Source organism: Panthera tigris, chromosome A1, assembly GCF_018350195.1.
Source record: "Panthera tigris isolate Pti1 chromosome A1, P.tigris_Pti1_mat1.1, whole genome shotgun sequence".
Taxonomy (NCBI): domain Eukaryota; kingdom Metazoa; phylum Chordata; class Mammalia; order Carnivora; family Felidae; genus Panthera; species Panthera tigris.
In genome coordinates, this window is record NC_056660.1 from 237,611,115 (window position 1) to 237,627,681 (window position 16,567).

The following is a 16,567-nucleotide window of genomic DNA, read 5'->3' on the forward strand; positions in this document are numbered from 1 at the left end:
GCCTCCTTCCCGGAATCATCCAGCTGCGGTGCTGGCCCCTCCCCCAGTGCCCAGCCCCTCAGCACCCCCTCTGTTCCCTCCCTGCAGCCCTCACCCTGGGAGGACTCCTCCTCCCCTCACCCTCTTCACTTGCCTCCAGAAAAACCATCCTCTCTCACCCCTGCCCTGGACCCCAGCTCGCTACTCCCACACGACTTCCCCCCTCGTTTTGCCTCAACCTTCCTTGCCCACTGAGCACTGGTTTCAGCTCAGCAGGTGCCTGTAACCCCATGGTCATTCCCACATTTCTGATCTCCGTGGATGTCCTCACCATGGCCCCGTTTGAGCTCTGAGTGTCGGAGATGGGCTGCCGTGCCCAAGGTCACTCACCTGCCCGGGCCTGGCCCACGTCCTCAAGGGGGCTAGGCTTCCCCAGCTCACCACTGTAGCTCCCGCCGCTGCCTGGGTCCTACCTACCCCTCACCCCTGGGATGACTCTCACTGATGGGCTGACATCCGGCCGAGCCCGAGTGGATGCGTTACACGCATTGGTGTCCCCTTCTCAGCCATCAGGGCAGGTGCTGTGCCCCCTTTTACAGCAGCCCTCAGTGCACAGAACTGTGGATTGTGCCACAGTCCTGCTCCTGACCCTGGCAGACCTCTGCACCCGCCGTCGACCAGGCCCCGGGCAGCACACGGGGCGTGAACACGGGCCACGGGCAGTGCGCGGCCTTGGCGGCCCCCCGTTCCCGCCATCCGTGCCGCAGAGCAGGCCACTGTGTGTAAGCAGTGCAGGGCAGGGGCCTCGCCTCCGCCTGCGGATCAGGGCCTTCCACGTGGTGCCCAGCCCCAGTTCCAGGCCCCTCTACCTGTGGGCAGCCCTCCCAGGCTCTTCCCGCCCCTCCTCGGCCTCCCACCTGCCCATTCAGCTTTGAGCCCCCGACCCAGAGTGGGCCGACGGGCCGTCTTCCGTACCGATGACTGCGTTTGCAGCAACGACGCCGGCACGCAAAGCGGCAGCTTCGAGATTGAAGCCCGTGCAGACGCGTGTGTTTAGGTCCGTCACCAGACACCGGCTCAAGGACAGGTGTGTGCAGACCTGCTCCCACCATCATGTGCAGACCTGTGCCCGCGTGGGGCCGAGCGATGATGCCCGTGTGCTCCCACGGGGAGGATGGCTGGGATGCTCGCCCAGGTGTGCTGGCAGGGACTGTGGAGTCTCACGTCTTTGTTGAGGGCGAGAGGGTGGGCGTGTGTCCCGGGAAGACGGGGAATGAGCTGCCCCCCGAACCGGTCCCACGCTGTGCCGTGCTCCGCTGCTCTCCTCCGCCTCCCCGAGGTGGCCCCGGGCCACTGGAGCCACCCCTGAGGCCCGGCCCTGCTCTGGCCGGCATCTGACATCACCTCTGCTTTGCCACGCAGAGAGAGCAGGGTCGCGAAGCGGAAATGCCACGCCCGCTCCACGCCGACCTGGTTTACGTGGCAAAGGTTTTCCATTTCTCCTTTAACAGCTTTATTGAGACGTGATTCACAGGCCCCACAACCACCTGCTCGCAGTAGACAATTGAACGAGTTTTAGTATATTCATAGACACGTGCCGGCATCACCAGGCAATTTTAGAACATTTTCATCACCTCATAAAGAAACCCATGCCCTTAGCTCTCACCCCCAATCTCCCCGCCAACCTCCTGCCCCAGGGAGCCACTGTCTGCTTTCTGTCCGTGGATCTCACGGTTCTGGACATGTTGTGTGAACGGAATCACACGACGTGTGGCCTGTCCCGTAACGTGATATGTCCGGGGTGCCCCTGTCTTGCACCCGCGTCAGTGCTGTGCTCCATTTTGTGCCGGAACAACATTCCGTTGTGTGGGGGACCCGTTTTGCTTAGGACGTTTGTGTTGTTTCCACTTTCTGGCTGCTGTGGGCGCCCATGCACGAGCCCGGTGTGGAGGGTGTGTCCAGTTCTCTTGGGCGACACCTGGGGGTAACCGGGGGCCACGTGGCACCTCCGTTAACCTCGAGAGGAACCACCTCACCGCGGGCCCGAGTGTTTTCCACAGAGGACACGCCATTTCGCAGGCCCACCGGCCACGCCGGACACTCCCGTGTCCCCCCCACGCTCGTTCCCGCCTGACTTCGTGATTCCGGCCAGCCCGGCGCGTGCGGTGGTGTCTACACCGCGGGGTTGCATTTCTGTGATGACCAACGATGTCAAGCATGGTTTCGGGTGCTGGGTGCCTGCTTGCGTGCCTTGCCGACGCGTCTGCTCAGACCCTTGGCCCTTCTGCGGCGCAAAAGTTCTCATGCACTGTGGATGCGAGTCCCGTATCAAATACACGATTTGCTGAGATTTTCCCCGCTCTGTGGCTTGTCTTTTCACTGTCCTTTGAAGCACAGTTTTCGATTTTGATGTAAAATCCAATGTATTTCCTTTACTTTCTGCTGGTCCTGCATTACACGATGCCCTCCGAATGCCTTGGGTCTCAATGTCTGACTTTGTGCCCCTGTGGCCGCGGGGGGCAGATAGGCACAGCCAGACTCTCCAGAAAGCCCCGCAAGGTTATTGGTGTTGAGGTTCTCCACTGTAAGAAACGTGACTGGGACTCACTGGGCCCCAAGCAGGCTGGAGCCATGGCGGTGGAGCGGGGGCCGGGGGGCTGACCTGAGGTGGCCAGTGGCCGGGACACTCACCCACCAGGACATTTGGGGCCTTTTCTGCCAGATGCCTCTGGATGTCGTCTGTGGGTGCAGCTCCCAGCAGCCCCATCCACGCCCAGCAGCTCTTGCTGGAGGCCTCCCGGAACCGGCCTGCGTGCAGGGCAGGAAGACAGGGCAGTGGGGTCGGCCAGCAGAAGACAGTCATCTGGACTGACTGGGACAATGGCCATGACCATCACAGAGTCCAAATTCCCCCAGGAGACGGGCATCGCCACGCCCCACCTGCCTCAGGTCTGGGGTGCACTTGCTGCTTGAGGCCAGGAAGGGGGTGCCAGGATGCTGGCTTGGAAATGTCGTATCCACGTGTCCTCGGCCCCAGGCCTCTCCTCAGAGGACATCCGTCTCACTCCTTCTCGCTGGACTGGACCAGGGGTCTTTGGGGTCTCGGGGGACCCGTGGGCCCCAACACTTTGGCTTCCGGAGGCCCCTTCTTCCGTAAAAATATGGAAACTTACATCTTATAACGGGGCCAGCCCTGGTCCTGATGTCAGGCCTTCCTGGCCTCCCCGCCAAAGCGCTGGGTCCCGGCCAACACAGCGGGCCAGGCAGCTGTGTGCACGGCACCCTGTGAGGACGAGGCCCGCGGCTCTGACCCAGCCGCTGGGCCCCACAGGCCATCAGTCCCTTCAGGGGAAGCAGTTTCTAGCTGAGTTCTGCCCACCGTGCGTCTCGGCAGGGCCGGAAGCGGGGTGCTATCCCCGGCCCGCCTGCCAGTCCTACAGGGTGCCCCAAGGTGGCAGCATGACTCCCGGCCAGGCTGAGGCTCCTGGGAGAGGCCACCTGCCCGGCTGGCCCTGGCTCCCCTGCCGGCGAGAGGGCACAGACAGGGGGACGGACAGGCCCTTTGTCTGCTCCAAATGGTTAACCAGTTGCTGTAGTGGCTCAAGGTGAGGGAGATGGCGCCCCGACGCCCGGCACGCGCACAGAGCGAGGGACGCGTAGACGGTGCCCCCGACGCCCGGCCCCTCTGCGGTCCCAGCTCACAGGGTGACCCCGAGACGCAGTGGCCCCAACACCCTGGTGCTTGCCAGACTTCCTGTCTCTGGCCGCCCTTCCTGGTGAGGCAGAGCCTACCTGGGATCCTTCTAGAATGTGGACCACCATCCCCAGGGCCCCGCACAGCTGCTGACCTGAACTTTCTTGAAGACTCAGACCTGGAGCCCATCGTGACCCTTCACAGCTGAATGTGGCCTCCTCCCCTCTGTCGTTCCTGTCGGCGGGCGTGAGCTCGGTGGCGGCACAGGTCCCTGCACTCCCGCACCCGGCGGCCTTGCCTTGTTGCCCGCCTGATTCGCCGGCATCATGTCTGCACTGGTGCCGCTTCCGCAACGGGACCGCCGTGAGTTTGCCGTCTGCTTTCCCCGCGAGCCTCTGGGCGGGAGATGCTTGCAGGCCCCCCTCCCGTGACACCGACCGCCGTGTCCTCTCCGAGGCCCGTTTGTGGGTTAGCCCTCCTCCCACTGTGTCTGCAGGGCAGACGCTCACAGGGGCCTTCGGGGAGGTCTCCTCTCCTGAGATGGGCTCTGAGTGTCCTCATCCCCAGAGACGCCCGGCTCAAGGAGGGGCACTTGTCACATCCCGCCCACCAGCGCCCGGGAGGAAAGGACAACAGAGCGCCCGGACATACAGAGGCCACCACCGGCCCAGGCTCACCGCTGCCCCCACCTCGCCCAGCCTGGCCCCGGCCGGCCCCCACATCGTGCGGGCCCCACGGTGGCTTTGGGAGCGGGAGGCTGAGCCCACACTTCCCTCTGGGTCTTGGAGCCGCCAGGAGAGTCTCACCTCTTGATGAAACCCGGTCTCATCACTTTCAACGGGAAGGGCTCTGTTTTTGTTCTTACCCTGCGGGTTTCCAAGTGCTTCTCACATCAGTGCTCCGGGGCCCCGAGGCGGGCAGGGCGGCTGGACGGTCCGCCCCACGGTGCCAGTTTCCCCGGCGCGGCCTCGGGACAGGGTGGGGCCACTTTGTGCGAACAGGGCACCGCACCTTCGCCTCCCAGCGAATTGTGCCCCGCCGTGCCTCCCCTTGACCCTCCCGCCTGCGCCAGGGAGCCAAGCCCTGGGCCCGGGCGCTGGCGGGCTGAGGTCCACTGGGCCGCCTTGGCACTCACGGAGCCTTTGGAAGCAAAGTTCAAATGTCCCACTGGAGCACGGCCGCCCGGAGCGGTGGGCGTGTCCTGCCTCTGGCGGTCAGCACTGCGGCCGCCACCGTCATTCCGTCATTAGCCACCACCCTCGCCGAGGGGATGCGAAATGAGGGTCCACGGCAGGATGGGGCGTCCACCCGAGGACCGTAACCACACACTGGAAACGTTGCACAGAAGAGCAGATGTGGGACGGGGCGGGGGACCCTCCCTCAGGTGGGCCGGCCTTGCTCTGTGTGTGCAGACCCTGACTCGTGCCCCGGTGTCCGGACCCCTGGGTCGACGTGGGACGCCTCTCACGTCTCTGCCTGTTGACAAAAACGAGAGACAAGGTGGGGAAACACATAGCCACCCGAGCCTTTGGGGTGCGCGGCCGGGAGCTGCCCTCCGTTGTCTCCCCGCTGTGAGCTGCGTCTCTGCTCTCACCTACCGCCTGGCCACCAGAAGTTTCCGGAAGGCACGGCAAGTTGCTTTAACAATGCAGCACACATGGGTCTCTTTGGAAGAAGTGTCTCTTTGCACAAAGTTTCAGTGTAAACAACCTGCTCACGTAAGTGGGGCCCACTCCCCCTCAGGACGTGCTCGGTCCATGCAGTACAAGAACAGGCTCCCGAGGCAGCAAGTAAGACCCGGATCCACACACGCGCCCACGGGGCTTGCTAAGAGAGCTGTCTGCTCAGGACGGACAGTGCGCACCGGGGAGACACCGGCTCAGACAGAGCCCCACGAGCCAGGGTCCTTCTCAGCAGACGTCAGCCTGGACGCCTCAGTCACACGCACGAGGACCGTGTCAGAGTCTGAGCGCTGTCCCTTCCGTGGGGTGTGTTCCGTGGTTCGTAAGTGGGTTGCTCCGTTGTTGAGGGCATAAAACAACCTCGGAAGGGCCCGCGAACCCCCGGTCCCGAGCACTCTGGCGCCTCCCGCCCCTTGCCGAGTGGTGGTGTGGTCCAGAGGGGTGTGTCTGTGGGACGGTGACCTGGGACTGCGGACAGGCTCCCCCTTCTCCCCGCAGACCGCTACTCTCCACATTTGGGTTCGTTCCTGGGCACGGGCAGGGCTCCTCACAGCCAGCGCGACACAAGAGTCTCTGTTTCAAACGTGCTCCCCTCTCTGTTTGGTGCTCCCAGGTGCAAGCGAGCTTGTTGTGAATTACAGATGCACTGTGACAGCCTTTCTGGTGCGTCCCGTTAAAGCCATCAAAGGGAAGCGGGCTGGAGACACCCACAGCTGGGTCCTGGCTGTGTGGACCCTGGCTGTGTGCCAACCCTCACCCACTCCGGCCGTTTGGAAGGTGAGTCACACGCACGGGGACTCTTGACTTAATAACTGTGCTTCTTGGGGCATCTGGTCACGATCGGACTCAGGTCACGATCTCGGGGTTGGTGAATTCCAGCCCCAACTGGGACTCTGGGCTGACAGCTCAGAGCCTGAAGACAGCTTCAGATGCTGTGTCTCCCCCTTTCTCTGCCCCTCCCCTGCCCACATGCTCTCTCTCTCAAAAATAAATAAACATTTTTTTTTTTAAAAAGAAAACTCCAGATCTGAGGGCTTTAAAAGAGTCAATGTCAACTCCGATTCTTTCCCCAAACACACGGAAACAGAACCAAGACTATGGGGAGCCTAAGTCAAGGAGACGGGACTTACTACCTGCTCCCCCTGAGCAAGGACAGAGACCCACGCCCTCACCCCTGGTCTGGCAGTGGTCGGGGAAGGGACGGGGAGCGGAGGACAGAGTCTCCCCGAAGCCTTCCCAGCCCCCAGGAGGGAGAGAGGCCTCCAGCCTTTCATCCCACAGGTTCTCGCAAAGAAGCTGGACAATTACATCTGACTCAGCCTCCGAGGGACCCCCGTCCTGTCCCCCTGCAGGAGCCCAGAGGCAAAATGCTGCCACACAGCAGTGGGGCTGGAGGAGGGGATGCTGGTGGGACTGTTCTCTCCCCTCCTCCCTCCCCTCCTCCCTTCTCACCCTCCCATCCTCCTCCCCTCCTCTCCCCCTCCTCTCCTTCCTCCCTCTTCCTCCTCTCACCCCTTCCTCCCTCCTCAGCTCTCCCCTCCTCCCTCCTCCCCCTTCCCTCCTCCCTCCCCTCCTCCCTTCTCACCCTCCTCTCCCCCTCCCTCCTCCTCCTCTCACCCCTTCCTCCCTCCTCAGCTCTCCCCTCTTCCCTCCTCCCCCTTCCCTCCTCCCTCCCCTCCTCCCTTCTCACCCTCCTCTCCCCCTTCCTCCTCTCTCCCTTCCTCCTCTTCCTCCCTCCTCACCCCTTCCCTCCTCCCTCCTCCTCCCTTCCTCTCACCCCTTCCTTCCTCCTCAGCTCTCCCCTCCTCCCTCCTCACCCCTCCCCTCCTCCCTCCCCTCCACCCTCCTTCCCCTCCCTTCCTCCCTTCTTTCCCTCCCCTCCTCCCTCCTCACCCCTCCCCTCCTTCCCCTCCCCTCCTCCCTTCCTGTTCTTCCTCCCTTCCTCTCCCCCTCCTCCCCTCCTCCCTCCCCTCCCCCTCCTCCCCCCTCCCTCCCCTCCCCCTCTTCCCTCGCTCTTCACCCCAACCGTTTGGGGAGACTTGGCTGCCTTCCAGATGTGGGAGGAGCCGGGATGAGACCAGCTGGGAGGGAGAAGAATGTTACCCTGACATACCTGGACCCACACGTGCTACTGTGACACACGTGGACCCACAGAATGGGCTGCTGTTTGCCTCTGGCATTTCATCTGAATTGTGGCACCTTTGTCTTTTGGGGGCCCAGAGCACTAGGACCTCCCCCATTGTCTCCCCAGGACGTTGGGTCTCCCTGGGGAGAAGGGCATCTTAATCTCCGAATGCTAGCAGATAAACATCCACACTGTGTGAGGCAACTGACAATACTTGGTTATTCACGAAAGCTGCTCATCTGCGGAGTAACATCCGAGGGTCACTAGGCATGCGCAGCCCCCTGGAGAAGGGCTGTTGGCAGCAGGCATGTGGTAGGTTGTCCAGGGAACCTTGATGAGCAGGAGGAAAATACTGCCGTTTCCACATTCCAGTGGGAAGGCTCTCCAGGCAGCTGGGATGCAGGGCCGCTCACTCTGTGCGCCTTCCTGACTCGAGACCAGGGTGGCTGAGCCCTGGCCCTCTGGACAGGAGGAAGTGAGCTTCTATCAGCGCCAGGTGACAGAGGAGGGGGACATGGGGAGATGGGCAGGGCAGGGGTGAGACGCAGGGGAGAGGCGTGACACGGAGGGGGCATGGCACCGGAGGGCTGGCGCAGGGAACTGGCGGGAGAGAGCTTGGCACCTGGAGGGGACGTGGCTCGGGAGGGGCGTGGCGCTGGGGCGAGTCAAGCACTAACCCCCCCCCCCCCTGCACTGGCAGAGCTTCCTGGGCGGAGAGGTGCCCTGGGCCTCCAGCATCTTCTACGTGACCCAGCCTGGGTGGCGGGGCAGGTCCGGGCACCCCCAGGTCTCGAGGGGCGTTCCCGGGAGCCCTACTCCGAGCTGACACTTGAAACCCTCTGGTCGCCCCGGGGAAGCTATCTGCTCACTGTGTCTTGGGGACAGCTGGGGCAGGGAGGGTCAGCCTGTCCTTGCCCTGGGCCCACCTGCCGGTTAGTGGTCGCTGCTGTCTGCGGTCCTCAGCACAGGCTATGCAAGGTCAGGTTTTCCAGTTTCTGGGGGTTAATTCGCTCAAGGTGCACCATCGCCCAAGGTGCCTTGTCCAGCCTGGGTGAGCTGCGACCTGCTGCTGGGGTTGGGGGACGCTCAAGCAGCAGCTCCCGTCCTGGGTGTCCAGGGAGACCCTGCACAGGGTCCTTCCCGCTCCCGCGCTCAGCAGGTGGATTCAAGGCACCCCCTCCCCGGCTGCCCCCAATTCTCTTCCCCCCACGGCACCCTGGTGGGCCCTTTGGAGCCACACACACAGTCCCAGCCGAGGCTTGGGACCCTTAGCGGGGGTCCACGCTGCTCCGTGCCGCCAGGTGCTCACCCCGCAGGCCTCAGGGGAACAGTGGGTCACCGTCCTCCCACGGGGCACCACACATCTCTCTTCCCAGCAGCTCTGGGCTGCCCCTGCTGCAGCCAAGCCCCTGCCCACTGAGGGAGTCAGGCCCAGGCCATGCACGCCTGCAACTCAGTCTTACAGGCCACAGCCCGGGGTTTTCAGCAGGGCAGGGTGGGGGGTGCTGCAGTGACGCTCCGGGATTCGGAGGGAGAGGGCCTGCCCAGAGTCAAGGCAGGGCTGGGGAAGCCCTTGCCGCCCGAGCTGGGATCTGGGAGGAAGGGCTCATGCCTCAGGGAGCTTCCCTCTTCCCCCTTTGGACTGAGCTCAAGTCCGTGCCTATCAGGAGGGTTTGTGGTCCAGCGGCGGGGCACCAAGACCTCACGGTGGACGTGCCCTTGAGGCAGACGGGGTTGCTAGGCCCGTCTAGACGTGGGGAGGTGGCACGGCCCTGCTGGACAGCGGGTCCCCACTCGGCTTGTCTGTCCAGTGTCACCCTCGGTGCTCACCGTGTTTGCAGGAAGAATCCTTTGGAAGTGACCTCGTGTCACCGTGGAGACAGGCTGTGCCTCGGCCTGGGGCCAGCGGGCCTGGTCTGTGCTGCCGGGAGAGCAGCTAGAGATCCCACAAAAACTAGTGCGGAGACTGTCCCCGGCCCACCCTTGTCATGACCTCGAGGCTGCTGGGGTCCCGGGCCCCCCGAGCCTGAGAGCCACTGCCTGGGTGTCCAAGAGCCCAGGGCCCGAGGGCACGTTCCGTGTGACTGCCCTGTGCCCGGGGCCCTGCCCCACTGCCTGAGGGCCGCTTCTTGGAGTCTCCACCTCGTCCAGCTACGGGGCCAGCTCCCTGTGCCTTCCGCATACCTGTCACACGGACCCTGGTCCGCTCCCTCCTTCTCTCTCTCTCTCTCTCTCTCTCTCTCTCTCGGCTCAGCAAGGCAAAGTTGCTGTCAGCTACAGGAGGAAAGTCTGAGAGAAGTAAGAGGGGGTGGCCTTTCCCTCCGGGACCGGCTGAGGTCTTTGCTAGAGGCCACTGGGCCACGGGCTGCCCGGAGGGACAGTGGGCCCTCGCCACCCTGTTTGACGACTCGGTCGCAGAGCTTTGGAGACGCGGCCTCTGCGCCCATCTCCACCCTTAAGGGCCCCGAGTGCCCTCGTCTCTTGGGTGACGCCCGTGCCTGCTGGTCTGCCTTCCGTCTCTGAGTTAGCTGCTCCAAACCGTCCACACACCCTTCCCTCGTCAGAGGCCTCTGTGCCCCGGGGGCGGGCTGGGGTGCGCATCAGGACCACGGCGTGCCTGGACTTGTACCCAACGGTTCTGCCGGGCAAGCGACGTGTGCGTGTTCGCTCCAGCTTGACTCACAAGGGGCAGAACCAGAGCGCCCGCCACGCTTGCTGGCAGGGAGGGAGTCCGCGTCTCCGGGGCGGAGTCCGTGCCCAGGAAGCTTCAGGGGTGTCGGTGCCCGCTTTGTGGCATAACACAGAGAACCCACCCGTGAAGGAGAGAGACCAGGTCCCCACGCTGCAGGGGCCGACATTTAGTGGAGAGTCAGATGACAAACGGGCGGCCGAGCCCCGCGAAGTGTTGACGAAGAAGGCACAGTGGGCGGCCTGGGCGAGGACGAGGACACGGACATGTGCCGGACCCGAGCTGCCGAGGCGCCGTGTCGGTCAGCGTCCCGGTGCAGCGCCCGTCACCGCCTGCGGCTGCGGTGACGTGACGAGTCAGCAGAGCTCACGGTGGCTGGGCCCGGCTGTCCGGCTCCACGGGCCTCACGGTGGGGACACGTGTGCAGCCACACGGGAGGCCCTCGGAAGGCAGGACGCGTGCCCCACACGGGGCGGGCGGGCCCCCGGACCTGCAGGAAGCTGCCCAGAGGGCTTTCGGGGACCCAGGTGGGCCCAGCTCTCAGCCGGCTGGGGGGGGGGGGTTCGCAGTCCCGGGGGGCCCGTCCAGTGCTCTCGGTACAATGAAGGTCTGATCCGTCTGTACCAGCTGAGGCGCGTCTCTGTGCGGGAAGGTGCTAATGACCCCGCTGCGACCAGTGCGGCCGTGAGCTCTGGCGCCTCGTGTCCACCCGGAGCCGGCGGGCACGCGCGGGTTCTGGGAGCAGCGCTGGGAGCGCAGAACCTTCTGTCGCGGGAGCTCCGCCCTGCTGCCCCCGCACTGCCCTGCGGCGGCCGCACAGCATGTCCAGCGCCCACGGCCACGGACGCGTCCCTGCAGCCGCGCCCTTCCTGCCTCCGGGTGGCTACTGGCACCCCAGCACAGTGACGCAGGAGGCTCGGGCTGGGCCGGGGCCAGCAGCGCCCTCTGCGGACAACATCCGGGTCACCTGACTGCGGAAACCGCCTCCAGCCGCCGCCGCGAGGAGCAGACCAGACGGCAGGGCCGCCGCCCAGGTCCACCGAAGTGCGACGGGGCCAGTCCTGAGCTTGGCGCTGGCGGGTTCGCACGCCATCAGCAAGGAGGGCAAGGCCGTCGCCTTTCAAAACCACGATCCGCTGAAAACTGCAATCCCGTCTTGGCGCGGCTCTGGTCAAGGGTGCCGTCTGTCCTGAGTGGGGGAAGAGAGAGGATTCCCTTTCAGAAACACCAGAGAAGAGCCGTGCTGTCTGGTTCACAGCGGGTTTGCAACCTCCTGGAAACGCGTATGAACCCCCCCTGCACGATGGAGTCCCAAGCCCTAGGACACTTCACCTCCTGGTTCTTCCTCCCCCCTCTGTTTCGCGGGCTTATTTTCGCGGGCTTTGCACTGAGCATGCGCCACGGAACCGAGGTCCCCGGCACCTCCGGGAAGGACACTTGTTCCAGCCAGGCTACTTTTTGCCTTACAGGGGCACAGCTGACGTCCGGGCGAGGCCGTGACCTCCGTCGGCACAGGTGATGTCCGGCCGGGGCTGTGACCTCTGCAGTGCTCTGCCAACGAGGGAGGGACCAGGGGAGGGACTCGTGCGCTAGGAGACAAACTATGTGCTGGAACCGCCCCGGGTGCACCTGCCCATCAGACCCCTGCTCTTGCGAGAAGGTCGATTAAAGCCTTGCTCCGCGAGCTCCGAGTCTCCGCCTCCCTCCTTCCACTGGGTTTGTTTCTCACACTGAGTGTCTGCGGTTCCGTTTCTGTTTCTGTTGTGGCGTTGTTTTTGTTGACGGGTAAGAGCTTTTCGCATATGAAGGATGTTTTCTCCCTTTCCTCTTGGGTGTGTCGAAGCTTTTCCTGCTTTACAGAAGCCTGACGTTTCCAGGTGTGGGAGACACCTGCCCGTGTGTTTCTTCTTTGATCGAGCGGTGTTGGTCCTTCCGGAGTCTCTGTCCGTCGGAGCGGGCTGCCTTATAGTGTGGCTGTGGCTGTGGATGGCCCCGGAGTGTCCCCGAGCCCACCGGCCCTGCTGCAGCACCTGGAGGCCCAGCCGGACTGTCCTGAAACTCACAGCGTCCTCAGGAGGGGAGAGGGACGGGGGTCCCGGGCCTCAGGCAGGAGCCAATCTGTAGCCCCCAGAGGGTCTGTGCCTGCAGGGGCGGGTGAGCCTGTGCGTGATGGGCCAGCACGGCCCCGCGTGTGCCGACAGCCCCAGCAGGCAGGAGCCCCGCAGGCCCCAGGGCTGCCTCTGGAGAAAGACCTCCCGTGCGCCAGGCTAGGCCCTCTGCTCTGGCGGCAGAGCTGGCTTGCAGGGGACCTGCTCGCCCGAGGTAAGCGCGCGCAGCCAGAGAGGGGAGACCAGGGCGGGCAGAGGCAGCCCCGAGCGCCTGCTCCCGAGAAGCCCCACCCAGAGGGGGTGTGGGCGGAAGGGTGCTTCACGCGTTTCCTGGGGACCCTCTCCGAGGGCGGGCCCGGGTCCACCTAAGACCCCCTCGGGGCACACGGCCCTCCAGGCTCCTGTTGATTCCAGATCGAAACCCCCCGAGGCTGGTGGCGTTCTGACTTTTCTCTCCAGGAGGCTGTGGGGAGGTGTCAGCAGGACATGCCCTGTCGTCCTTCTGGACAGGCTGTGGCAGGGTCCTGTCCCAGCAGGTGCCCGCGGAGTGCTCTCCAGGCGTCCTCACTGTGCTCCAGCCAGGACACCACCCGGTCCCCGGCCACTGAGTCTGTCTCCTGGTGCCCGAGGCCCACGCGACGGCCGCTGCCCTGCGTGTATCCGATAAGCTGCCCGGTGGGGGGCTGCCCACACGGTGTCCTTCCAGGTGGCTGGGGAGGCGTCCAGGTCCTGAAGGGCCCCCACTGTGTCCCCGTGAAGGTCCAGGTGATTTCAGGGGCGCAAAGGCAGAAGAAGGATGCACAGGAGGGTCCTCCTTCACCCACGCCCCTAAACACGCACATGCACACACACCCATATAAACAAGGACACGTGTGCACCCGTGCGTGCACACACACACACGTCCACAGGCACACACGTGTGTCCACAGGCACAATGCACACCTGTGTTCACAAACACACAGCCTCATGTGTTCGGGGCACCCGTGCCCACGCGTGCATTCACAGACACACGCACACACGCATGCGCGTGGGAAGAGGCACCCTCGGTGTCGCACAGGGCCTTGGCCCTCTGCACTCACACCCTCCCCCAGCTTCTGGGCCCAGGAAGTTCTTCAGGACTTGTAAACAAGGGACATTGCGTTTCCTGCTGCTTCCGTGGACATTCCACGGAGGAGCCAGGCCTGTCCTAATGGAAGCCCTGTCCCTGGAGCTGGTCCTGGGCAGGGATAGGTGTTAGCCCGGTTGGCAGCTCCCTTCCCCACCCCTCCCTCCTGTCTCTCCTGTCTCCCCTGCCCCTCCTCCCTCTGCCCTGCCCTCCCTGCCTCCCTCTGTTCGCCCTTCCTTTCCTCCTCAACGACATAGGCTTGAGAACTTGTCACCGCCTCTATCTGGGTGCTTCTCCTGGCACAAGATCATCCTCCGACTGACCCCCCCAAGGGGCCGTGGGGGAGCTCTGACCTTGTCCCCACTGCCAGTCGGTGCTCAGCCATGTGGGGTCCTGCTGGAGTCTCGCCCTGCGCCGGTCCAGCGGGCAGCACACCTGCTCAGCTCACAGGGAAGGTGGCCCGTGACAGGCAGGGCCCCATGGCTGCTGCCCTCGGTTTCACTGGGGCCTTCCCAGCCTCGGCTGCCCAGAGGGGACTCTGAGTCCGTGGGTCTGGGCGGGTCCCGCACACCCCTCAGACGCCCCTGTGCCCAGCTGTGCCGGGCCCTCGTGATGGTGCAGTTGTGGCCTTTTCCAGCCAGAAGACGGATCATGAGGACGAGGAGGGGCAGCCGCCAGCCCGAAGCCCGAGCTGCCTCCCTCGTGGCTGCCCGCACCAGAGAGCCTGTGCCCAACACCCGCCATGCTCACCCTCCCCGCCTGTGCCCACCCCCGTGCCTCACCCACACCTGTGGGGCTGGTGCCCAGGGGGGCGGCTGGTGCTGAGGAGACCCCAGGAGCCGGTCCAGCCTTGCCCTGCCCACGCAGGGGACCAGGGTACCACCTTGAGATGGGTCCCCGCTTTGCCTCGGAGCTCACAGGGTGAGCACAGCTCCCCAAGTGGGGACGTCCAGAGAGAGGGCCCCTCAGAAGCAGCCCTGGGGTCAAGCGTCCTGGCCGCTGGGTCACACCATCCTTGGGCCGTGTCAGAGGCCCCAGGAACGGGAGACCTTGGCCCCCGTGCGGACGCAGCCGACCCAGCAGCCACCTGCCTCACCAGGCTGAAGGCCCAGGAGCATGTGCGTGTCAGGCCCACCTGCCGAGGGGCAGCACCCTTTTCCCTCGTCCGGCCCTCCTCCCTGCCCGACGCTGTCCGGGTGGGTACCACGCCTGCCTCTGTGACCCGGTGCCTCGGTCTCCCTCCTTTCCAAGCACAGCTGAGCTCCAGAGATGACCATTTCCTGGGAACCTGAAAATCTCGGGGCTGAAGAAGGAGCCCACGTCGGTGGAGAAACTGAGGGAATTCCCGGCGTGAGCTGTGGGGGGGCCTGGGGCGCACGTCCACCTGTCGTGACAGTCCTCTCCTCTGTGGAGCCCGGGCAGGGCAGGAGGAGCAGAGGACCCCTCGACGTCTGTGGCCAGGGTGGGCTCGTCCCAGTGGGTCTCGGAGGTGCAGGGGGCGTCCAGGGGCACCTCGGTACCTGGGCAACCACAGTGGTGCCATCTGACCCCCAGGCCGTGGGTGGGTGGGGCTCCACCAGCCCACAGCCGCAGCCTTCTCCGGGGCTCCCTGCTCAGAGCCCCAGGAGATCTCCGGCCCCTCGAGGAGTAAATGCTGAAAGTCCACCCTGGCCTCGGGGCCCTGCATGGCCTTCTCCACCCACCCCTCCGACCGGACCCTGACCGTGCTGCCCCGTTTCCTCCGCCTCAGCAGTGCCAGCCTCATGGCCACGCAGCAGGTGTCCCAAGCTTGGTCCTGCCTCAGGGCCTTTGCATATTCGGCACCTGTGCCTGAAGCACTCCTTCCGCACACCTCGCTCCTACCACCTGCTCCGGGCACCGGTCGCTGGGAGGCCCCCTCTCCTCATGCGCCTGCCTACTGCCCCGTCCACACCGTCTGGCCACTGTCGGTTCCATCGGGCCTGGGAATTTGAGCGCTTGGGCTGCTGCCCAGCCCAGGGCAGGTGCTCAGTACTTACCTGTTGAATGAATGAATGAATGACGAATGAATGAAAAGAGCAAGGGACCCTTCCAGAGTGCATGGTCTGAACTTGTAGCCTCGGATGAAACTTAGGGAATTAGTCTTCCCTGCGGCATTGACAGAGTCCCAGACAGGCCGCCACGTCCCTGCCCGTCGGGGCAGCCACCCCCCGGCACCGCGGGCTTACCAACAACAGACACTCGTCCCTCTGGGTCTGGAAACTGCGGGTTCCGTGGGGCCCCTTCTGGGTGTCCTCACGGGCAGACAAGCCCCCTGCCGACCCTCACCTCGTGACCTCCTGTAGCCTAATCAGCAGAGGCCCCGCCTCCAAGTGCCACCACACTGTGGGGGGGGGGCCTTCCGTGTGGGAACCGGGGGACACAAGCCTTTAGTCCACAACACGCTCCTAATGAGCGTTTTAGATGCCGGGGGTGCTTTGGTCTCAGGGGACCCTCCGAGGACCCTTCCACGTCAGCTTAGGAGAGAAGGCTGTACCCTTCATGCATGGACGCCCCACGTAGTTTCCCGGTGGAAACGTGGATGCATCAGATTTACCTCAGTGAAGGGGGGCAGCCGTCCCTGGTCGGTGCGGTCGGGCTCGGCCGACTGAGGACACCACTGCCTTCCCTTGGGCCCGCTTTTCCCGTTGGGGCCATGGACTGGGGTCCCCAGGAGCGCGTGGCTCTGAGCACCACGCCTGTCATCCGGACACCAGGGGGCCCTGCGGGGCCCGTGTGCGACTCGCGGGAACGTTCCCACAGACACCCTCGCGTGTGCACGTGTGCGGGTGTGTGCGTGTGAGCGCGGGCCCTGCTTGCAAACAGGCGAAATCGCCGGAAACCGTCTAAACGTCCAGCAAAGGGAACTCGCGCGTAATCACATCCGCCGGGACTCACCCTCACACGCGCTGGCTGAACACGGTTCTGTGTGGTTCCAAGAACGATAGCGGCCGCGTGTGCGCGGGGACCGTCTGGGAAGACGCCTGTTAGCGGAAGTGCCCTTCGGTACGAGGGGGATGGCGGGCTGTCCCTGTTTCAATTCTGAGCTTTAAGTTCTCATTTATTTATTTATTTATTTTTTATTTAAAAAAAATTTTTTTTAACGTTTGTTTATTTTTGAGACAGAGAGAGACAGAGCATGAATGGGGGAGGGTCAGAGAGAGAGGG

The 16,567-nt window shown here is 64.2% G+C and overlaps 1 protein-coding gene across 1 annotated transcript; it reads right to left on the minus strand.

Annotated features, from left to right (window-relative positions):
- Nucleotides 1-10,573: 10,573 nt before the first annotated feature.
- Nucleotides 10,574-15,146, minus strand: LOC122230751. Its single transcript, XM_042957188.1, has 3 exons — nucleotides 14,894-15,146; nucleotides 14,170-14,472; nucleotides 10,574-11,358 (listed from the first exon to the last, which is right to left on the minus strand). Exons 1-3 carry the CDS (start codon nucleotides 15,144-15,146, stop codon nucleotides 10,574-10,576), a joined length of 1,341 nt encoding a protein of 446 aa, XP_042813122.1.
- Nucleotides 15,147-16,567: the final 1,421 nt, after the last annotated feature.

Bases quoted from the DNA above. Each gene is read 5' to 3' on its own strand.
- LOC122230751 (XM_042957188.1), bottom strand. From the start codon at position 15,146: ATGAGGCTGGCACTGCTGAGGCGGAGGAAACGGGGCAGCACGGTCAGG. The intron at 14,473-14,893 runs GTGCCCCTGGAC...CAGCCTGGTGAG, and splicing joins GTGGTTGCCCAGGTACCGAG to GCAGGTGGCTGCTGGGTCGG. The intron at 11,359-14,169 runs GTGTGGGTGAGG...TCCCCCACTCAG, and splicing joins CCTGGGCACCAGCCCCACAG to GACAGACGGCACCCTTGACC.